Source organism: Typha latifolia, chromosome 12 (genome assembly GCF_019914945.1).
Source record: "Typha latifolia isolate L0001 chromosome 12, TyphaL0001v2, whole genome shotgun sequence".
NCBI lineage: Eukaryota > Viridiplantae > Streptophyta > Magnoliopsida > Poales > Typhaceae > Typha > Typha latifolia.
The window spans coordinates 1,448,507-1,473,468 of NC_133097.1; the positions used below are offsets into that span (position 1 = coordinate 1,448,507).

The 24,962-nt window shown below is 42.9% G+C and overlaps 2 protein-coding genes across 2 annotated transcripts; both read left to right on the plus strand.

Moving 5' to 3' along the window:
• Positions 1-3,008: 3,008 nt before the first annotated feature.
• Positions 3,009-4,208, plus strand: LOC140798906 (uncharacterized). Its single transcript, XM_073152991.1, has one exon. The coding sequence runs from the start codon at positions 3,009-3,011 to the stop codon at positions 4,206-4,208; it is 1,200 nt and encodes a 399-aa protein (XP_073009092.1).
• Positions 4,209-20,589: 16,381 nt separating this feature from the next.
• On the plus strand, positions 20,590-22,486 carry LOC140798492 (geraniol 8-hydroxylase-like). Its single transcript, XM_073152338.1, is given in 3 exon segments — positions 20,590-21,530; positions 21,716-22,239; positions 22,241-22,486. Coding segments are annotated over 3 exon segments (1,500 nt in total). The 5' UTR covers positions 20,590-20,627; the 3' UTR covers positions 22,314-22,486.
• Positions 22,487-24,962: the final 2,476 nt, after the last annotated feature.

Genomic DNA, 24,962 nt, shown 5'->3' on the forward strand with positions numbered 1-24,962 from the left:
ATTATGAAACTAGATTAGTTTATTCCAAATCTTTCTGATCTACATTTTTAATATTCATGCCCTTTACAGATTCTCACTACAACTAGGGCAAAAATAGCAAGGTTATAGTGGAGGTGGAGATGATGGGTGATGATGATGGTGGTGGTGATGGAATGGTTATACGAGGTGCTGTTGGGTGAAGAAAATGGGAGGAGAAGCTGATCGAGATCCCAAGGAAGAGGAAAGACCAGACAGTCGATGGAGGCTAGGTGTAACCAGTGTCGAGGTGGCACACAGCTAGGGTTTGAATGACAAGGGAGAAGATTTCGAATAGAGAAAAGAAAAAAAGGTAAACTCAATATTCATTGATAATCTCAATAAGATTGTCTTCCACATATTAAGAGGCTAACCTAATAAAAAAAATTAACAAATGATAAACCTAGAAATAATGTATTCTCGCCAATTCGCATTCTCTGTATATGCGAACGTATACAGACGTTTGAACGCGACAGCCATAATTCTTATTCTTTAAGAAAACTAAGAAACCAAAACACAAAAGGGGTCGACAGATCATATCCATACATGAGATGACTCAGTGTGGTCCATGTTTTAAGATAAAATTTATGAGCCTCTCGTTTTGTACAAGACAAAAATAAAAAGGAAATGCTCGTCCCTATCTTCAGCTTATGCCACTTGACGATCCAAGTTGAAGATTATGCATGTCCCAATTTAACTTTTCTAATCAAATGCCAAAACGTGAAGGTAATAACAACCCAAACTAATGACGTGGTTATCCACCAATGAAGGGGGCATTATTCTTCATTACCTTATCATAATCTTGATTGTACTTCCCAACCTATTCTGATTAATCTAGTTGCACGTTGGCCTTTCTTAATTGCAGTCAATTGTTACTCGCTTACAACGAACTAGTACTTAGTATTCTTATATTAGATTTTCATTATCGAAAAAACAATTTATTAATTCACTTCCAATGAGATTAGGGTCAAGATACAGCTGTGGTCCGAATAAGTCCACTCCTAGTAATACAACCAAGTAGGGTTACTGACATCTCGTAAACTTACCTCGTTAACTTTGAGATCATTAGAAAATCTGGGATAGCTATTCTAGTTTTTAATGTTAAAATTATATCATAAATCTAGAGTAGGTTAATGTTTACTTGTAATCTAAAACATTGGTGTGATAATTAATTTTATGTGACATAAAGTTAAGGTAAAGTAGAAATAAAAGTGAAAATTATCTAAGGTGCAATTGATTTATGACATATAAATTTAAATTAAGGTGTTTTCATTTATTATAGTATAATATTGTGATGTAATTCAGGCTTGATCAAATCACCTCAAGGGGGATGCAGGGTTTACTACTTATCTAGATTGAGTAGTTTACTATTTTTGAAGGTCTCCCTAGTTTTGTTTGGGCTTTGAGTGTTCGAACAGCCTTCTAACGTTGCAGAGGAGATCAAGGAAGCGGTCTGGAGCCTGCCGAGAGGAAAGGCCCCGAGCCCGGACGGGATGCAAGCGGAAGTCTATACTCAGTACTGGGACACCATGGGCGGTGGTCTCTGCCAGGCAGTAGGTCATTTTTTCAGCAGTGCAAGAATGTCGCAAGCTTGGGGTGACACCTTCATAACCCTGATCCCGAAGAAGGAGCTCCCAATGAAGGTGGCGGACTTCAGACCCATTGCACTGTGCAATGTCATCTACAAAGTAATAGCTAAGATCATGGTAAGCCGCCTAAAGAAGATGCTGGCCAACATCATCGGCCCGGAGCAAGCGGCTTTTGTGGCGGGTCGAAGTATCGAGGATAATACGCTGGCAGCTCAGGAGGTGGCTCACTCAATGGTGACTGACAAGGGAGGCAACCCTATTATGATGATCAAAATGGATATGGAGAAGGCGTATGATCGGGTTAGCTGGCAGGCGGTGACCGGCATGCTTCAGCGGATGGGTTTCCCCCCTCGGTGGTGCAACTGGGTGCAGGCGTGTATTGCTTCCCCAAGGTTCGCCTTGCTGATCAACGGGTATCCGACTAAATGGATCATGCCCCGTAGCGGCCTAAGACAAGGAGATCCGCTATCTCCCTACCTCTTCATCATCGTCACGCAAGTTCTATCGAGGATCATTAACGAGAAGGTAGATCGAGGCCTGCTGAGCGGCTATCGGGTCAGAGATGTGCACCTGTCCCACCTGCTCTATGCAGATGACCTGCTGCTCATGGCGGAAGCTTCTGCGACTAATGCCAGCAGCATTCTAGATAGCCTGAGCCGGTATGAACTCATCACCAATCGAGGGTTAACTACAAAGAATCGGAGTCAGATCGCAAGCAGGATCGGGGCAGATGAAGGCAGACAGCTTAGCGTCCAACTAGGCTTGCAGGTGGAAGGCATGCCATTCAAATACCTAGGGGTGCTTATCTCGGGCCGGAGGGTGAAGGTGAAGGAGCAGCAGGAGCTGGTGGAGCGAATCGGCAAACGGCTAGTTGGCTGGAAAGGGTCGCTCCTTTCTCAAGCTGGCAAGCTAACCCTGATCAACGCCGCGCTGCTAGCGATCCCGGCTTACTGGCTGGGAAGCACGTGGGTGCCGGACGGGGTTCTGGAGGAGATAACCAAAAAAGCTCGAAACTTTCTGTGGAAGAATAACGATGGCCACAGCCTTCACCTGATGAACTGGGAACAGGTGACTATGGCGAAGCGCAAGGGTGGACTGGGTGTCCGTCGTCTAAAAGAGGCTCGAACCGCGCATCTGGGCAAGCTGGTTTTCAAAATGTTGAACAGGGAGCCGGCGCCTTGGATCAGAATCATGCAGGCTAAGTATGGGATGCTGCACCCGTGGGTGATCACGAAGAGCAAAATCCAATCCTGGATGTGGAGGGCGCTAACAAAAACCGCCAAGCAGCTCAGAACGGGCTGTAGAGTGCTGATAGGGAACGGTCGAAACACGAGCGCCGCTTACGACCCCTGGCTGTACGAGATACCGTAGTGCAGGCAGCCGAGGGAATGGGCGAATGGAGTTATGGAAGAAAATCTGCGCGTGGTAGATATCACCAAAGGCAGGCAATGGACTACGGCGAGACTAACTAGGGAGGCCGGAGTTGAGCTGGCTTACAAAATAGCAACGTTCCCCATGGGTGCCGCCACCAGTGAGGACAGATGGATCTGGTGGCCGCACCCAAGGGGAACCCCAACGGTTAAAGCCATATACTACTCTCTTCTTCCTCAGAGTGACCACCACTGGGAAGGGTGGAGAAACCTTTGGCGGCTTCCGGTCGCCCCGCGGATCAGAGTCTTTTGCTGGAAACTTCTGTGGGGTAGGCTCCCAACGAGTGCTTACCTCCACTATATCCATGTGGGTGCCGAGGAACGCTGCGCAATGTGCGGGTTGTTTCCTGAAATGATCGACCATCTCATGTTTACGTGTAGATACAGTCGAGAGGTATGGGAGATACTGCGTTCCAGTGAAGAGGTGGAGACAGCGTTGATAAACCAAGACTGGATCACGAGAGAGTGGTGTACAACTAAAGAGAATGATCGCCGGATCAAAGGGAAGATTGCCTGCACGCTGTGGGCTTTATGGAAATGTAGAAACGAAGTGGTGTTTGGAGGGAAGAGGATGGCGGAGCTAGCAGTGGTCCGATCTGCCGTCGCGATGGCGGAGGAGTATGGGCTCAAGACAAAAGAGAAGACTGTGAAGACAAGGAGGAGGAAGAGATGGGAACCACCGGACCCGGGCTGGACTAAAGCCAACACCGACGGATCGTTCAAGCCCGACGCATACCAAGGAGGTGCAGCGACAATTCTCCGAAATGCTGAAGGGGAGCTAGTCCAGGCGGCATGGGAGCCGTGCCCGGGCAACTCGGCGTTGCAAACCGAGCTCTGGGCCATCAGAATGGCCCTGCAGATGGCGAGCAAAGAAAGCAATTTGGTGATAAAAACGGACTGCTCGGAGGCCATCAGATGCATGCAGCAAGTGGACCACTGTCCATGGCGAGTCCGCAATCTGGCGCAGGAGTGCGCGGAGATAGCAAAAGAATTTGTGGAAGTTAGGCTTGCCCACGTAGGGAGGGAAGCCAACGCAGTGGCAGACTGGGCAGCAGCGAAGGCGAGGGTGGCCTCTGGCTACTGCTACGCAGAGCGGCTAAGCCAGGTTCCATCTGAGCTTTGTAATCTTCTAACTGTCGACGCGGCAACGTCTCGACCGTCTATTAATATATAGCTGGTCACAGCTCTTTGGCTTTCAAAAAAAAAAAAAAAAAAAAAAAAAAAGCCTTCTAACGTTGCAGACCGAGAGACACCTTCCCTGACACGCGTTTGAATGCCGTGCAAGTCATTTGAACACTTGATGCTGATTCTCATTATGACTTAGGTAATTTTAAAGGTTTTTTGTATGGTTAGCATCTATAAATGTAGAGAGTAGCCCAATCTAAGGGGCAATCAAAAAATATTTGGATTTGCCTCTTCCCTCCTCTCCATCTTCCTCATGTTCTCCCTATCTCCTATAAGTAATATTTACTTTCTAATGTATAATAGATAAAAAGATAGTCGTAATGAGCTAAAAATATATGCATTGCTTTTATGTAAGAGTATTTTGTATTCTAGATAATTGAATACAAAAAGCTTTAGGGCAAATTACAGCTTCTTTCGTATGATTTGACCTGATTTTTAATTTACCTCTATGTGTTTCAAACTTTAGTGTAGGCAATGACAGGATAGACATATGGCTAGCTGTCGGCCTCTTGCTAGTACATAAATTCGATATATGAATAAATCCTCTAAAAGACGGGCCAAAATAAGTGCAGAAAGGTGGAATTCATTGTAATTTCTTCCACTAAATTTTTTGCTCTTATAAACACTTAAACTCCGGACTGCTAGCCACACGTGGGTGTTATTGTTATAATTTTTAAATCAGACTAGATCTCTATTGGAGTAACTAAAGAGGATTTTAAAATAATTTTAGCCAAATCAAGGTTAAGAATTATAATTTGAATAAATACTTTTAATTAGAATAATATATTTATTTTTTAAATTAAAATTGTGTTACCTAATCTAGAGTTAAAGATAATTAAGAAGTGAAGGAGAGTTAAAAATTGAGAAATAAAATACTCACTCAACGTGCTAAATATTTTTATCAACCAACCAAGTCGTTGAGTGGTCGGCATCCCGGGAGTCGAGGTCATGGGGTCCTTTGCGAAACTATGTCGTTTGAATACTTCAAACGTGCAATAATGTTCAAATGTTTTAAGGAAATTCCATATGAAGTTTCTACTAGAGCTTACTTTTTTTTTTTTTAAATTATTCTACTAAAGCTTACTTGCCAGAAGCAACCGCTATAATATTACGTGAATTTCTAGGGTGAATATTTAATGATTGTATTATAAGTTTTAGTAATACCACAAATTTGACTTTTATTTTAGAGAAAATCCAGAGAGAAGATGAGAAGAAAATAATATTTTCTTTTTGCATCTATCATTATCATGTCAAATGTCAAATGGGGTGTCAAAATGTCAAAAGAATAAAAAATAAGAATTAATTATATTTAGCTTCATAAATTATTATCGTTATATACATATATTCTAAATTTTTTTTTCTTATCACATAAATACCATGAACTAATAATTTTTTTGCCCACATAGTCCTTCTGACCTAATGGGGTTTATATAGTTTTCTTTTTCATTTTATCTCTAAAAAAGAAATTAAAAAAAAAGAAATATGTGTATAATTTTAGATAGGATCAAAGACGTTGTTTGCTTTGAGTTTAAGGACTCCTTAAATTGGTTCAGAAACTCTTAAAGTGATTTTGTTATGAATCGGCTTGACCCGATTCGTAGTGATTGAGATTTAGGTCTACATAGGATTTGAGATCCGTGGGTAGAGTCACAGATACCTAGGTATAGGATAGAGGTGATGATGGAGTGGAGGCCGAGTAGTTGATGGAGGTGGCTCGATAATAGATGATGGTGGTAGTGGTTTACGGAAGTGGATGCGATAGATGGTTGAAGGCTATGATTAGCCTACAACTGTGGTAAAAATAGTACGGGAGGTAGAGATGGTTAAGTTAAAAAGACGAAGGGGGAGAAGTAGGCCTGCCCTATGGAACTAGGGGGATTGGCGACAGAGGGAGATTAGAAGCTAGACGAAACTGTGCCAACGGAAGAGGTGGCGCTGGTTGGTAAAAGAAGGAGGGAGATGCAGAGGCTGGTGGACTAGTTGAGAGAGATGCTAGACCAAAAGCCAATTAATCTTTTTATTTCAAGCATGTCTAAGATACAAGCCATAAGGCCCTATTTATAGAGATTAAATCAAAATGTGTAAAACAAATTTATCTAAACCAATCTTTCTTATCTTCTCAAATTAATCCTTCGTTTTGTCATAGATAGATTCTCAATCTGGAGATTATCAAAGTTGTAGATCTAGAGGATGGAGATCTTATCCAACTAGTTTGATATTATTCAGATATCTGTAGAATATTCTACGAATATTTTTATGAAACTAAGCAGAGCTAGATTTAGCTAACTAAATAAAATCCTAACCAACTAAGGCTCTAACTAAGTAAATAAGATAACTAGACTCAATCCATTGAGCCCAATATCCCTATGATGTGACCCGATCTGACCCAGATTGCATCAATCCACCATGCTTCTGTCCACCTTGTCCTCAAGGTGTCCATGGTAGTTTCCAAACCTTCTGTATTTGCCAAATCGTTCCCACCAACATTTGAGTCGAGTCCAAGAGCGCAAGACTTGTGGAGGAGGCCATGGCTCAGCCAAGTGTAACACAATGTCGCCTGCTGATTGGTGCTCGACTAATTAGTCCAAGGCTAAGGTTTAACTCACCCATAATCCAATGTAGGCTTGAGTCTAGTCTAGGTCTCACGAAGGGCTAATCGGTTTAGGCTTTGGCACATCGCTTATGGGCTGAGGAGGTTGTCCTTTAGATCAGTAAGGAACTTATAGGCGGCCAAGACTATAGGATCGGGCCGTCAAGGTATCGGATCCTCGATATCTTTCAAATCTTCAATGCCCTCAATCAGCGGCTCGGGTGGTGATTGGTAATGGTAGACGACCGCTTTGAGATTCCTAGCTGTCGATGTGGGCAGCAAGGTCTCCTTTGATGGTGATGTTTACCTCGGTGGTCCTTCATCATGTTGTGGAGCTGCCCTCAGTACAAGTTCAACCCCCGTTGCCCTGGCTTGATCTGGTTCGATGGGTGTGCTTGATCTGGTTCGATGGGTGCGCTTGCTCTCGTCAATGTGCCGCCTTGATTACCTTCCCCACGGTTTGTATGCTTAGGTGTACGCCCAAGAAGCCTTTGGTTCATGTCTACAAGGGTCACATTCATCTCCCTTATCGCCTGGGTTGAAATCTATGGCTTGAGGTAGATTGGCTAAACCCACTAGGTACTCCATGGGATCTCACGGATGAAGTGGGGATGGCCTTGCTGCCTTCGATCTTGTGGTAGCCATGATGGTCCAAGAAACGTTGGCTCTGATACCAATTGTTACGAACCGACTTGATCCAATTCGTAGCAGTTGATTTAGGTCTGCACGGGATTTGAGATTCGTGGGTGGAGTCATGGATTCCTAGGTATAGGATGGAGGTAATGATGGAATGGAGGCTAAGTAGTTGATGGAGGTGGTGGTAGTTTGCGGATGCGGATACGATAGATGGTTAAAGGCTATGATTGGCCTACAATTGTGGTAAAAACCGTATGAGAGGTAGAGACGAACAGGAAAGAGTAGGCCTGTCCTACAGGACTAGGGGATCCGAGGTAGAGAGAGATTAGAAGCTAAATGAGACCGTGCCAATAGAATAGGTGACACTGGTTGGTAAAGGAGGAGGAGGGAGATGTAGAGGGCGATGGCCAAGTTGAGAGAGATGCTAGAGCAAAAGCCAATTAATTGTTTATTCCAAGCATGCCTCGGATACAAGTCGTAAGACCCTATTTATAGAGATTAAATCAAAAAGTCTAAATCAAATTTAACTAAACCAATTTTCCTTATATTTTCAGATTAATCTTTCATTTTGCCACAGATAGATTCCGAATACTGTAGATCTAGGGGTTGGCAATCTTATCCAACTAGTTTGATATTATTCGGATATCGGTAGAATATTCTGCGAATAGTTTTCCCAAACTACGCAGAGTTGGATTTAGCTAATTAAATAAAATCCTAATCTACTAAGGCTCTAATTAAGCAAATAAGATAACTAACCTCAATCCATTGAGCCCAATGTCTCCATAATGTGACCCGATCTAACCCAGATTGCATCAATCCACCCGCGTGCGAACGTCTGCATACATTCGCATTGACAGAGAACACAATTTGTGCATTCGAACGCGGTCAACGAGAATCCACTGTTTCTAAGGTTAATAATTATTATTTTTCGCTTGTTTTTTTTTATAGCGTCTTAAGGAATGGATGGCAACCAAAAAGATTATGATGAATGAATCTTGATTTCTATCTCCTTCTATTCTCTCTACCCTAATCTCACTTTTCCTTCCTTCAAGCCCTAGCCATGCGCCATCTCGACGTCGGTGTTCTTCTAACCTCCCTCGTCTATCGAGTCATCCCTCCTCCTTGGGATCTCGGCCACTTCTCCCCCTTTATCCTTATCCCCTAAACCCCTAAACTCCATAAACTATCCACCCTCATCTCCACTTTCATCCCTAACCCTATCATCACCTCCACCCGTCACCACCACCATCACCCCCACTCTTGCATATTTTCATCACAGTTACAGTTTGAATCTACGAAGGGCGTAAATACCAAAAATATAGATTAGGAAGTTAAGAATCTACCACCCTAGGTTTTGTATTTTTATGACTATGTGAGAATATCTTATAATATTATTTTCTCTCAGTTACGCAGATTGCTTTCTTACAATCGATTCAGATATTGAAGAAGAAGTTTCGTTCTTATCAGTGGTATCAGAGCCCAATGGACCTTGGACCTCCATTAATGGGAGACAAGGTAGATGGAATCATCAAGAAGATCAATAGAGGGCGCACCGACAATGGAAGACTCGACCCACGAAAAACCTAATCGAGAGGCCAATCCCCTTGGTGCGGCCACGGTAGGACCGAGTCAACCGACGCCCGTGGATGTGAGCATAGGCTTGGCGGATGAACTTAGGGGTATGTTCCAAACATTGCTGCATCGGGTGGATGCAATGCAGAACAATCACAATGCCTTGAAGGAATATGTCATGGACCGATCGGCTTCGTCATCTCCTCGATGAAGATCGGTGCCGCAAGAAGAACCAGCAGTGAAATCACACCGAACCAACACCCCACAGGTCTAGGTACGATATGTTAATGTCAATGTGCCACTTTTACCTATTCCTACACAACATCCCCCACCTTCGGTACACAACCTTGGCTGGTGGTGGTGGAACATTAACGATTATGCCAATTCCTTTGGAGATGGTGTGGGATGTGTTTGAGGATTTCGAGAAGGACAACAACAACCACAACGATTTAGACTTGAACCAAGGATCTTTCGCGAGCCCGACAATGCTATCCGGGGGAGAACCACACGCTTGAACGTTCCAAAATTCCAAGGCGGGGATCTGACAGATTGGTTGTTTCAAGTGGAGCAGTATTTTGATTATCAAGGGACAATGGAGGACGCAAAGGTGACGATGGCAAGCTTTCACCTCCATGAAACGACATTGCATTAGTTGCGATCGGCCATTCGGGGTGGAGGATTTACCGGTTGGGCCAAATTTTATAGGAGGATTACATGCAGATTTAGGACAGCGGTGTATGAAGATTTTGCTGCCACATTAAGCAAAATAATTTAGAGGACAACCGTGTCGGAGTACCAAGCAGAATTTGAATGAGTTAGTAGCTAGTGCGAGCCACCATGGCCTGAACCGACATTGATGAGCACCTTTATTTCAGGGCTGCGGGAGGAGATTCAAGCAGATGTTCGTGCTCTCTGTCCTACCACTCTTGAGTAGGCCTTTGAGAAGTCCATGAGGATGGAGCAAAAGCACAAGGCTCTGAAAATGACAGCGAAGGCAAGTTGGGGCAGCCAAGATGGGCATTTTGTGCCGAGAACACTAGCTGGAAATTCTATAGGTTCAAAGGCAACGGCTGTTAGTACAGGAGCACGACCACCCTTGAGACCATTTTCTGATGTTAGAGGAAGCACAAGACCCCCCATTCGAACTCTCACACCTACCCAGGTAGAGGAGCGAAGAGCGAAGGGCTTTGCTTTCGATGCGATGAACATTTCACCCCCGGTCATCGGTGTTCCAAATCAATTGGGATTGTGATGCTCATCGACGGTCTCGAGGGGGACGATGAGGTTGTTGGTGATGGAGAGTATACAAAGGAGGTCCATGGGGAGGACGTGGAGGAGGGTGCGCAGGAAGATATCCAAGCCGAGATATCGATGCATGCATACTTGGGTACTTCCGCGCCGAGGATATTATGGGTTGACAAACTCGTTAGAAAGCATTATGTGCACATCCCTTAATCACTTTCTAGATGAGAGGTTGGTGTGGTAGATGGGCTTGGATGCTGAACTGACCGCGGGGTTTGAGGTTGCTATTGGAGACGGCACGAAGCCGCCGGGTCAGTATACAGGTGCAAGGACACGACATTATTATGGAGTTGTATCCGTTGGCACTGCGAGGAGCGGACATTGTCCTTGGCCCTTAGTGGTTGCAGAGCTTGGGACCCGTCACATTTGATTTCAGGAGTATGTGGATGAAATTTCAGCAAGAAAACAAAGTGGTGCGGCTTGTTGCATTCGGTCCCTGCCGATTCCAGCGATGCAGCCAATGGTGGGGCTGCCATGTGCGAGTGATTGTGCCTATCTTCATTAATTATGACCAATAGGAGATGAGCTTCAAATGTGTCTAGGTATTATAATTAATTTATCTAATTTATTGGATAAATTTGCTGGACTGTTTGAGGAAACAAAGGAGTTGCCGTCGACGCAAATGGTGAACCATTGCATAGAGATTGTGCCCAGGGCTGCACCGACGAACGTGAGACCGTATCAGTATCCACATGTGCAGAAGGAGGTTATCTCCAACATGCTGACCGAAATATTGGAGCAAGGCCTCATACAACCAAGTTATAGCTCTTACTCATCGCCCGTGTTATTTGTGCGAAAGAAGAACGAGTCGTGGCATTTTTGTGTCGACTACCAGGCATGCTATCATCGTCAAGGACCGGTATCCCATTCCGGTCAAAGAGAAGCTATTGGACGAGTTTGCAGGGGCGACCATATGCAGCAAGCTGATAGGCTCTAATACCAATTTGATATGCTCTGATACCACTTTGATGGGCTCTGATACCAAATTGATAGACTATGATACCAATTTGATAAGATCTGGAATCAAAAGATCGGCTATGGAATAATTCCTTAAGATCTGAATTTATTGCAGGAAGTAGTCCGCGCAACTATGAAAAAATATTTGTTAGATATTTGCCAGTAGTCAGAAAATTACGAAACTAATTGGGTTGGATCTGTAACTTGCTAATCTACAACTTTTGTATGTATGCCCTTTGCATATCCAAAATGTAGCAGGGACGAAAACACGGAATAACATGGGTGATAGTGGTAGTGATGGGTGGAGTAGATGTTAGGGTTATGGATGGGTATGGAGATGAGAGTGGATTGTGAAAGTGATTAAGGGAAGTAGACAAAGAAAATAAAGTGGTCAAAATCCCAAAGAAGAGGGGTGGCTCGATAGTCGAGGGAGATTAGAAGCAAGGAGAAACCTTGCCAACAATAGATGTGGAAGGATAGTGAAGAGGGAGGAGGTAGGAGTCTAGAGAGAAGATAGGAGGCAAGAAATTAAGAATCTAATAGCATTATAAAGTTGGTTGCCATCCACATATTTATAGAGGCTAGCCAACAAGTCGTAAAATAATATGAAATCCTAATTCTAAAGGATTCCCATCGATCATGTTCGAACACACTCAAAAAGCCCCTTCTCTGGATTTGTGAACGCGACACAGGCATTTGAACGCGGGCGTTCACAAAGTGTTCACAAAAGCAGGCATTCGCAAGGCGTTCACAAGGCGTTCACAAGGGCGTTCGAATGCGACTCCACCTGTGTTCGATCGCGACCTACAAGAATTTTATTTTAATGAAAATAAACACCTAATGCAATAAGAAAAGATCCTAACTAAGTGTATCAGCCCACCACGCTCCCCCCACCTTGCACTCAAGGTGAAAAGTCAGGGAAACACTCTAAGATATTAGTCTCCAACTCCCATGTCGCCTCATCAGATGGCTTGCCAAGCCACTCAACTAGAATCTCCATATCCAATCTGCTACCATGTCGGCGTCGGCGTCTAGCAAGTACTCGAACTGGCTCTACGATCTCTATCTCCTCCATTGGCTCTAGTAGAACCAATCCAACAATCTCATGATCTCCAATGTGCTCCCTCAGCAATGAAATATGGAAGACAGGATGCACTCTCGACCTCTCTGGTAGCTTCAAATAATATGCAACTCGACTAAGACGCTCCAACACCTGAATGCATCCACAGTCCAATTTTTCGTTCCCTTCTTGTATTGAATTTTATAATCATATCCTAGCAATTTTGTGATCCATCACTGCTGTGCCGGAGTGTGTATGCGTTGTCCCATAAAGTATGGAAGGCTCCTTTGATCGGTTCGGATAATGAATTGTCTATCGATCAAATAAGGCCTCCACTTTGTCACCGCATGCAGAATTACCAACATCTCTTTCTCATAAGACGATAATTACTGAGAATTTTGCGATAAAGCCTTGCTAAGATAGGAATCGGACGTCCTTCTTGCATTAGTATAGCTCCTATGCCAACACCCGACACATCACATTCCACAATGAATTCTTTGGTGAAGTCCGGTAGCGCTAGAACGGGTGCCGTTGTCATTGCTGTTTTCAAATTTTCAAAGGCTAAAGTGGCTTCATCCATCTATCTAAAAGAATCCTTCTTCAACAAAGTAGTGAGAGGAGCAACGATCTTGCCATATCCGGCGATGAATCGACGATAATAACCAGTCAGCCCCCAAAATCCTCTTAATCCAGTGGTAGTAGTAGGAATAGGCCAAGCGGTCATACATGCAACCTTTTGAGGATCCGCCGCTACACCATCTGCTGAAATGATGTGGCCTAAATACTCCATCTTTTGTACTCCTCATAGGCACTTGGACTTCTTGATCTTCAATTGGTTTTGCTCCAACAAATTCAGTACGTCCTCCAAATGCCACCAATGCTCCAAGTCAGTCCTACTATATGCCAAAATATCGTAAAAAAATACCAAGACATACCTTCACAAGAGAGGCTGAAATATATCATTCATGAGACCTTGAAAGGTAGCAAGAGCATTGGTGAGACCAAAAGGCATCAATCGAAACTCGTAATGCCCGTCCGGAGTCCGAAATACAGTTTTGTGCATATCCGTCGGGTGAACTCTAATTTGATAGTACTTGGCTCTCAAGTCAAGCTTACTAAATATAGTCGCCACTTCAAGCTCGTCCAGCAACTCCTCGATAACCGGAATGGGATACCGGTCCTTGATGATAATAGCATTTAGTGCTCGATAGTCGACACAAAAATGCCATTCCCATCCTTTTGCACCAAAAAAAGCAAGGGGGATGAATATGAGCTATGACTTGGTTATATGAGTCCTTGCTCCAATATCTCGGCTACCATCTTTGAGATAACTTCTTTTTGAACATGTGGATACCGATATGGCCTCACGTTCGCCGGTGTAGCCCCGGGTACAATCTCTATACGGTGGTCCGCCGCTCTCCTCAGTGGAAACTCCTGCGGCTTCTCAAACAGTCTAGAAAAATTATTAGACAATTGAATGGTAATACGTGAACTCGTTTGAGGCTCATCTCCTGCTGGTCCTAACTAAAGAAGGTAGGCCAAATCATATGCACAAGGCAGCCCCACCATAGGCTGCATCGTAGGAATCGGCAAAGACCGAACACCATCAAGCCGCACATCTTTATTTCCTTGCTTACATTTCATTCACATGCTTCGGAAATCAAATATAATAGGTCCCAAACTCTATAACCACTGAGCACCAAGGACAATATTCACTCCTCGAAGCGCCAACGAATACAAGTCCACAATGATGTCATATCCTTGCACCCGTATAACGACTCGGCGACACAAGCTCTCCGTCCTAAGCTTCGTGCCGTCTCCAACAGCAACATCAAACCCCGTAGTCGGTTCAGCATCCAAACCCAATCTTATCACTAGCCTCTCGTCTAGAAAGTTGTGTGTACTCTCCGAATCGATGAGGATGTGCACACAATGCTTTCTAACGAGTCTGTCTACTCATAACGTCCTCAACACGGAAGTACTCGAATATGCATGCATCGATATTTCAGCTTGGATATCTTCCTCTACACCCTTCTCATCAATCTCCTTATAGGTATCCTCTGGACATTCTCCATCATCATCAATCTTATCATCCTCCTCAGGACCATCGATAAGCATCACACTCCCGATCAGTTTAGAACACCGATAGCTGGGGGTGAAACACTCATCACATCGAAAGCAAAGGCTATTCGCTCTTCGCTCTTCGCTCCTCCACCTGGGAAGGTGTGAGAGTTCGAAACGGGGGGTCTAGTGCCTCCTCTAACGTCGAAAGAAGGTCTCAAAGGTGGTCGTGGTCTAGTAGTCGCAGCTGTTATTTTTTAAACCGCAGAATTTCCAACCGGTGTTCTAGGTGCAAACCGCTCATCTCGATTGCCCTAATTAGTTTTCGCTGCGATCTTTAGAGCCTTATGCTTTTGTTCCATCCTTACGACCTTCTCAAAGGCCTCCTCAAGAGTAGTAGGACATAGAACACGAACATCCGCTTGTATCTCCTCTCGCAGCCCTGAAATAAATGTACTCATCAATGTACGTTTAGGCCACGATGGCTCACAACTACTAAGTCTTTCAAACTTAGCTTGGTGCTCCAATATGGTAGTCCTTTGAACCATCTTGCTTAATGTGGCAGAAAATTCTTCATAGGCCATTGTCCCAAATCTTTGTGTAATCCTCCGACAAAAATCAGCCCATCCGATAAATCCACCATCATGAATTATCGATCTATACTAATGCAATGCCGTTCTTTGAAGGTGAAAGCTTGTCATTTAGACTTTTGCATCTTCCGCTGTAACTTGACAATCAAATTATTGTTCAACTTGAAGCACCCAATCTGTTGGATCACTGTCTTTGAATTTTGGAAAGTCCAAGCGTACGGTTCTCCCCTAAATAGCGTTGTCGGGTTTGCGAAAGATCCCTGATTCAGGTCTAAACCTTTGTGCATGTTGATCACCTTCTCTAGATTCTCGAGCACGTCCATCACCAACTCCATAGGGATCAACCTCATCCTCAAAGTGCCAATCCTCCTCATCGACGAAGCGCACCAGTGCCGCACGCCTCTCGAGTTCCACCGCTGCCGGTCTTGGGTTTTGTAACGGAGGTGGGGGATGATGTGTAGGCATAGGTAAGAGAGGATCATTGACACTCATATGACGCACTGGGACCTGTGGGGTATCGATTCGATGAGGTCCCACCGCTGGTCCTTCTTGAAACTCCTTTCGTCGTCAAGGAGATTATGAACCCAATCGATTCATGACATATTCCTTGAATTTATTGTGATCCTTTTGTATGTTGTCAACTCTATGCAACAATGTTTGGGACATGCCCCTTTGTTCATCCATATTCGAACTCATGGACGTTGGTTGACTCAGTCCTGTCGTGGTCGCTTTAAAGGAATCGGCCTCACGGTTAGGATCATCGTGCATTGAGCCCTCTCTTGTCGGTGTGCTCTCCATAAGTCTCCTTTTTGATGTCATTTTCCTTGTTTCAATCGTTAATGGAGGTCGGAGGTTCGCCTGCTCTGATACCAAATGATAGTCTCTAATATCAATTTGATATGCTCTAATACTAAATTGATGGGCTCTGATACTAAATTGATTAGCTCTGATACCAATTTGATAAGATCTAGAACTAAAAAATCGGCTATGGAACAATTCATTAAGATTTGAATTTATTACAGTAAGCAATCCACGCAACCGTGGAAAATTATTCTTCAAATATTATCCTGTAGTTAGAAAATTACGAAACCAATTGAGTTGGATCTGTAACTTCCTAAATCTACAAATTTCATATTTACGCTCTTCGCATATTCAAACTGTAGTAGGGACTAAAATACGGAATAACGTGGGTGATGGTGGTGGTGACGGGTGGAGTGGATGTTAGGGTTATGGATGGGTATGGAGATGAGGGTGGATTGTCGAAGTGATTAAGGGAAGTAGACAAAAGGAACAAAGTGGTCGAGATCCCAAAACATAGGGGTGGCTCGATAGTCGAGGGAGATTAGAAGCGAGGAGAAACCTTACCGACGGTAGATATGGAAGGATGGTGAAGAGGGAGGAGGTAGGAGTCTAGAGAGAAGATAAGAGGCAAGAAATCAAGAATCCAATAGTATTATGAAGTTGATTTCCATCAACATATTTATAGAGGCTAGCCAACAAGTCTTAAAATAATATTAAATCCTAATTCTAGAGGATTCCCGTCGATTGTGTTCGAACGCGCCCGATCGCGTTCGAACACACTCAAAAAGCCCCTTCTCTAGATTTGCGAACGCGACACAGGCATTCACAAGGCGTTCGAATGTAGGCATTCACAAGGCGTTCACAAATGCAGGCATTCACAAGGCATTCACAATGCGTTCATAAGGGCATTCAAACACGACTCCACCTGCGTTTGAACGCGACCTACAAAAATTTTATTTTAATAAAAATAAACACCTAATGCAATAAGAAAAGATCCTAATTAAGTGTATCACAAGCTTGACATGAGAGCCCACCAATGCTTTAGAAAATCTTATTTTGGACTCCGAATGAGCACTACGAGTTCCGGGTGATGTCGTTCGACCTCACCAATGCTTTAGCAACTTTCCAAAGCCTCATGAATGATATTTTTCAGCCTCTGCTGCGACGATATGTCTTGGTATTCTTTGATGACATTTTCGTGTATAGCAGGATTGAAATGGAGCATTTGCGACATTTAGAGGATGTGCTGAATTTGTTAAAGAAAAATCAGCTGAAGATTAAAAAGTCTATGTGCCTGTGGGGCATACCACAAGTGGAGTATTTAGGCCACATCATCAAAACGGAAGGAGTGGCGGCGGATCCTCAAAAGTTGGCGTGCATGACAGCTTGGCCGATCCCTACTTTTACCACATGATTGCCTGGCTTCTTGGGATTGACCAGGTATTATCACCGCTTCATCGCCAGGTATGGCAAGATCACTGCTCCTCTCACTTCATTGCTGAGGAAGGATTCTTTTAGATGGACGGAGGAAGCCACTACAATATTTGAAGAATTAAAAATAGCAATGATAGACCGTGTTTGGGAAGACATTTCTATGAATTTTATTAAAGGTTTTCCACTGGTAGGTGGCTACTTAGTTATTTTTATGGTGGTCGACAAATTAAGCAAGTATGCACATTTTTCTGCATTGTCACATATCTATTTTCAGCCAAGTCGGTGGCTAAAATTTTTGTGAGAGATGTTGCTAAGTTGCATGGTATGCCACACACGATTGTCTCTGATCATGATCGTGTATTTGTTAGTGAATATTGGATGGAGTATTTCAAGTTGCAAGGGGCTCGATTGAACTTCAGTTGGGCCTACCATCCACAAACAGACGACCAAACCGAGGTGGTCAATTAAGGCATTGAGCAGTATTTGCGATGCTTTGTGGCATAGATGTCGAGACACTAGTTGGTGTTCTTACCATGGGTGGAGTAGGTTTACAACACCGCCCACCACAGTAGTATTGGCATGACTGCGTTCGAAGTGGTGTATAGGCAGATGGCTCTGACATTATGCGCCTATGACCGTATGGCATCTACGGATCGAATGGATGTGGACTTGGCATTGATGGATAGAGATGCCACATTGAGGAGGTTGCGTGCCCATCTTAAACTTGCTCAAAACCGTATGAAGTAAGTTTATGATCGCAGCCACCGGGAGCAGGAGTTTGATATTGGCAGTTCGATGTTCGTGAGGGTGCAACCGTACCGACAGGTGACCCTACGTGTGATGCGAAACTACGAAACTAGAAGTTAGCATATCGCTACTTCGGTCTATTTTGAGTGTTAGAGCGTATCGGTTCGGTAACAAATCGCTTGGAGCTACCCAAGGGGTCAAGAGAACACTCGGTCTTTCATATTTCATTGCTGAGGGAGCGAATTGGAGATCACTAGGTCATGGGATCAGTTCTACTTGAGCCATTGGAGGAGACAGCGGATGTGGAGCTAGGTCGTGTACTTGCGAGGCGCTGACGACGTCATGGTACTAGATTGGAGATGGAGATCCGAGTCGAGTGGCTTGGCAAACCATCCGACAAGGCGACATGGGAGCAAGAGAAGGACATCTTGGAGTGTTTCCCCGACTTTGCACCTTGGGGACAAGGTGGGGAAAGTTTGGTGGGCTAATACACCTTGCTGGAGTCTATTCTTATTGTACTAGTTATTTATTTTAGAAAAAATAAAGTTTATGTATGTCGCATTCGAACTTGGGAGGGGGCGTGTTCGAACACCTATAGGCGTTCACATCGACAAAGAATGCAAATTGTGCGTTCGAACGCCCGTGTGCGAACATTTGCATATGTTCGCATCGACAGAGAATACAATTTGTGCGTTTGAACGTGGTTGGCGAGGATCCACTATTTCTTGGGTTAATAATTGTCATTTTTGACTTGTTTGGTTTGCCTCTTAAGGTGTGGATAGCAACCAAAAAGATTATGATGAATGAATCTTGATTTCTATCTCCTTCTATCCTCTCTATCCTAATCTCCCTTCCCATTCCTTCAAGCCCTAGCCGTGCGCCATCTCGACGTCGATGTTCTTCTAACCTCTCTCGTCTATCGAGTCCTCTCTCCTTCTTGGGATCTCAATCACTTTTCCCCCTTTCATTTTTATCCCCTGAACTCCACAAACTATTCACCATTATCTCCACTATCATCCCTAACCCTATCATCACCTCCACCCGTCACCACCACCATCACCCCCACACTTGCATATTTTTGTCCTAGTTGCAGTCTGAATTTAAGAATCGATCACCCCTAGTTTCATAATTATCTAATTACGAGAGAATATCTCGTGAATTTGCGGGTACTGCTTTCCTACAACCGATTCAGATATTGAAGAGGAAGTTTCATTTTTATCAGTAGCAAGGTCTCCTTTGATTGTGATGTATACCTTGGTGGTCCTTCGTCATATTGTGCAGGTGCCCTTAGTACAAGTTCAACCCCCGTTGCCATGGCTTGATCTAGTTCGATGGCTGCACTTGCTCTCGTCAGTGTGCCGCCTTAATTACCTTCCCCATGGTTGGTATGCTTAGGTGTACGCCCTAGAAGCCTTTGGTTCATGTCCATAAGGGTTGCATTCATCTCCCTTATCGCCTGTGTCATGAAAGCTATGGCTTGAGGTAGATTGGCTAAACTCGCTAGGTACTCCATGGGATCTCGTGGACGAGGTGGGGATGGCGATCTTGATAGAGCCATGTGGTCTATGTCCAAGCCTTGGTTGCTCGTTTGCCTTGATGCCTTCAATCTTGTGGTAGCTATGACAGTCCAAGGATTCAGGTCTGATACCAATTGTTACGAACTGGCTTGATCCAATTCGTAGCGATTGAGATTCAGGTCTGCATGGGATTTGGGATTTTGGGTGGAGGCATAAATTCCTAGGTATAGGATGAAGGCCGAGTAGTTGATAGAGGTGGCTCGGCAATAGATGATCGTGGTGGTGGTTTGCGGATGTGGATGCAATAGATGGTTGAATGCTATGATTGGCTTACAACTGTGATAAAAACCGTACAGGAGGTAAAGATGATTAAGATAAAGAGACTAAGGGGAGAAGTAGGCCTGCCCTACGAGACTAGGGGGATTGGTGGCAGAGGGAGATTAGAAGCTAGATGAGACCATGCCAACGGAAAAGGTGACGCTGGTTGGTAAAGGAGGAGGAGGGAGATGTAAAGGCTAGTGGCCTAGTTGAGAGAGATGCTAGGGCAAAAACTAATTAATATTTTATTCCAAGCATGCCTAAGATATAAGTAATAAGGTCCTATTTATAGAGATTAAATCAAAAAGTCTAAAACAAATTTAACTAAACTAGTCTTCCTTATCTTCTTGGATTAATCTTTCATTTTTCCATAGATAGATTCTGAATTTGGAGAAGTCGTAAATACCAAAGTTGTAGATATGGAGGTTGACGCCTTATTAATTGGTTTGATATTTAGAATATTCTACAAATATTTTGTCAAAATTGCATAAATCTGAATTTAACTAATTAAATTAAATTTTAACCTACTAAGATTCTAACTAAGTAAATAAAATAACTGTATCCATTAAAGCTAATGTTTTCATGATGTAACTTAATGATGCTTTATGTCTCACCGGGTGACAGTGTGACCAGTCAGATGGGCATAATTGTACTAATGCCAGCTGCATGTCGCATCATATTTAGTAGCCAACTATTTTATTATTATTTTTATATCTAATTAAGTTGGAACTTTGTCCCAATCAAAAGGTATGTATTAGATTTAGTAGCCAAATATTTTACATTATATGTCATAATATTCCCTCATAGAAGGTATGCATTCAATATGGAGTTGTTGAATGCTCTATTCTTGCTGTTGCTGGCTTCACTCACCGTGAATTATTTTCTTCTCTTCTTCTTCGGCAGCAGATCCACCTCCATTTCCCGACTTCCACCCGGCCCCCGACCACTACCCATTGTCGGAAGCCTCTTCTTGCTCGGCGACAAGCCCCACCACACTTTCGCCGGCCTCGCCAACTCCTACGGCCCGTTGATATCCCTCCGCCTCGGTCAAATCATCACAGTCGTCATCTCCTCGCCGGACGTCGCCAAAGACGTCCTCCAGAAGCACGACCAGATCTTTGCGGCCCGGTCGGTCCCCGACGCCGTTCGCGCCCTCAGCCATCACGAGCTCGGGATCGCGTGGCAGCCGCCGTCTGCCAAATGGCGAAACCTCCGGAGAATATGCAAAGCGGAGCTCTTCACTCTGGAAAAGCTCGATTCTCTCCGATCCCTCCGGCAACAAAAGGTGCAGGTGCTTCTGAACTACGTGTTAAAATGCTCGGCATCGGAGTCGCCGGTGGAAGTCGGCCGAGCGGCGTTCACGACGAGCCTCAACTTGTTATCCACCACCATCTTCTCGGACGATCTCGCCGATATAAACTCGGAGTCGTCGCAAACGTTCAAGGATGTGGTGGTGGAGATCATGGGAGTGGCCGCAAGTCCTAATCTTTCCGACTTATTTCCAATTCTTGCGGCGGTGGATCTGCAAGGCCGGCGGCGACGGCTCGCCGCACTTATCAAGAAACTTCACGACATCTTCGACGAACAGATCGACCGCCGACATCTGCAGCAGAGAAGTCAGAATCATGAAGAGCCGTCAGAAGAAAGGACCGACATGTTGCATGCACTCCTCAAATGCCAAATTCAAGATGGAATCGACCGGCAGATCACGAGATCACTATTAACGGTATAATTAACATCTGCCAATTCATAACTAAAACATGATATCGGTGCAAATTTATTTCATCCGATCTTAACAAATGAAAACAAAAGTTGGTAGTCAATGTTAATGTCGTCCTCTGCTTTGTCTTATAGTAAGAGAGAGAGATCCTTAATATAAGGGATTGAAAGTGAGTTTTATTGCGTTCTTAGGACTTGTTCGCCGCTGGGAGCGACACGACCTCGAGCACAGTGGAATGGGCCATGGCGGAGCTGCTACGAAGCCCTACGTCGATGGCAAAAGCCCGGGACGAGCTGGCGAGCGTGATTGGACGAAGAAGAGGTATGGAGGAATCCGACATCCCGCGACTCCCCTTCCTCCAAGCCGTCGTTAAAGAGACACTCCGGCTTCACCCCCCTGTGCCATTCTTGCTACCTCGCCAAGCCCAGGAAACGATAGAACTAAGAGGGTACACAATCCCGAAAGGCGCACGCGTGCTCGTGAACATATGGGCTATCGGCCGGGATGAGAAAATCTGGGAAAACCCGGATAAGTTTATCCCGGAGAGGTTCTTGGATAAGGGGATGGACTTTCGCGGCCAGGATTTCGAGCTGTTGCCGTTCGGCGCCGGGCGGCGGATTTGCCCCGGATTGCCATTGGCTTCCCGAATGGTGCACCTGATGCTTGGATCATTGCTGCAAAAATTTGATTGGAAGGTGGACGAAGAGGTGGACATGACAGAAGTTCGGGGTGACACTGACCATGGCTGTTCCACTTCGAGCCATGGCCGTGCCATTGAACCTAGAATGATCAGTGTTTGGCCTGGGGTAACTCATCTCTGTTATCATCTAATTGTCATAACGTGGGCAGAAGAGTATGTAATTGAAAAAATCTAGCCATGGGTATGTAACTAAACCATAAGCAATTATATTAATTATTTGCTTAAAAAAATACGGAATAAATATCAAATAGTAAAGTAAAAATGAACACCAAGATTTTTACATAAAAAAATCCAAACGAAAAAAAAGCCACGAATCCAAATTCGAATTAAAATCAATCACTAAACTTATAGCAGTTATAAGACCGACTTATAAAATAACACGTCGATTCCCACGACTTTGTTTTCCTCAATCTTGATCGTTAGAGCTCACAATTCACTATTTTCCATGATTGATCTCCAATCTCAATAACTCTCGAGATTGATCATTCGTCTAAATGACCCTTAAGACGAAATCTTCGTACTTGTAGAAAAGACGGACCTTATTGATGGAAGAACGTTATATCTCAAAGAACTCCTTATTAAAAATAATCACCAATCTTATTAGGTTAAGGGCATCCCAACCCTTATATAGGTTAAAAAAATAAAGTGAAATCCAAGTTAAAATAGAACTTTTGGAAGTCCAAAAACTTACATGTTATGTGGGTGTGTTCGAATGTGGCCCGAGTGCATTCAAACGGCCAAAATGCGTTCTTTGTATGTGCGAACGCTTGATTTGGCGTTCAAATGCAATGCGAACGCGATATGAATGCGGTGACTTATTTTCTTTAAAACTTAAAAATTTTTAGTCGGAATCTTATCAAAACTTGTAGATATGCTCATCAACATGTATAAAAATACTTATATTATTTTGTACACACTTGCCAACATTAAAAATCTAACAATCTCCCCCTTTGGCAATTTGTGACAAAAATATTTAATTTTACAAAAATTACAAAGAATTCTAAATTAGCAACATAAGTTTGAAAGATGTAACACCTCCGACCTACAAAAGTAACATACCAATCCAAGATCAAATAAAAATAACTTGAAGTAAAGTGATCATACAAGCAATAAGCATATATGATCTAAACATTAATAAACATCACTTCAATTAGCATACTAGAGAGATAAGCAAATAAGTCATTCAAACACAGTTTAGCATAATTAACATATCAAATAAAACTCACTCCCCGAAACTCCTACAACTCCTTATTTCGACTCTCTAATCACTCTCTCCCTTTTTGGCTCAAATTGACAAAGGCTATTCACTAACAAGAGGATAGTTCTGGTTCAAGAAAAATCACATGAGACCAAGAAGCCACGCCACAATTGATTCTACCACGTTCGATCGCTTAAAAGATTACAAACTTGAAACTCTAACGTGAAGAAAATAAACACAAATCATACCTTGCGAAAAAGTGAAGCAATCCCGAAGTTTGATCCTCAAAAACTTTAGAATTTTTTAAAAAAAAAGTTTGTCAGAAAAAAAAATTCCAAAATGTCCTAAATATTTTTGCAGATGCACTTCCAAAATTTCAGAGATAAATTCAAGACATAAGTATGTCAATCAAATGAAATAAGTCATACACAAATCAATTAAGCCATTAAGAGCATATTATGTTCAACTCTAATGTATCACACACAAATTAAAAATTAATATTGATTGATCATAACAGAATATATATGCAAGTTGAGCATAGACAAGATGAGACACTTCTTAAATAAGCTTTCTTATTAAACAATAATGCAATGCAATACGGTAGTCAAAACGACTTAGTATCAATTGATGCACTTTTCAACTTATTCTCCAAACTTGACAGCAATTTTTTCTATATTATTTTCATCACTTAAACCATATAGGTGTTATGATAGCTTTCTCACATAAGTAGGTAACCATTTTCTTGTAGTACATAATGAACAATGTATAAATTTGCTATTTTAAATTTTCAAGCAAAGTACTAAGTCAAATTAGACTCTAATTAAGATGACTTTCTTCACTCTAACTCATTATAGCCCTTTTTCATTGATCTTTCATTGAATTCAAACTTTGCAAATCACAATTAATAGTGAGCTAGCTACCTAAGAAAATATTTCATGAATTTATGCTCACTCAAGAATATACACATTTCCTGAATGCATTAAATTTTATTTATTACAGAAGAAGATGAATAAATTAGAAATAAAATAATATACTTGAACATGACAAAATTGACTATAGTAATTCATAATCAAATGAAGGTCATATATATATATATCTAGAAAATATTTTTGAATCTAGAAGTGCACCAATTTTTTTTATATTTTTTTAATTTTCTAAAAGCTCTAAAAATTAAAGGAAGACTCATATGTAGACTAAAACGAAAATAAATCAAAAGATTTGCGAACCAACCAAACGATAGATGACTCAAACTTGAAACCCGAAAAAAAAAATCAAAATCACACATTCTAAACTACTAAAATCAGATATACACAGAGCACATAGCTAGGGACTATAAATAAGCAATTATACTCTCCTTAGCTAGCATATCCCATTAAGAGATCACTTGATAACATGACCCTAAAAGAGTGCCAAGATGTATTCTTTCGTAACCCAAACTTATCTAATTTTCATCCCATAAATGAAAGCACTCCTAGGTTTTTGTAATAATTTACAATAGGTCTTATATGCTCTAGAATGCCACAATGAAAACATGTGGGTA

What these genes read in the sequence shown, in the direction of transcription:
- LOC140798906 (XM_073152991.1), top strand. Translation starts at nt 3,009, where the DNA reads ATGGAAGAAAATCTGCGCGTGGTAGATATCACCAAAGGCAGGCAATGG.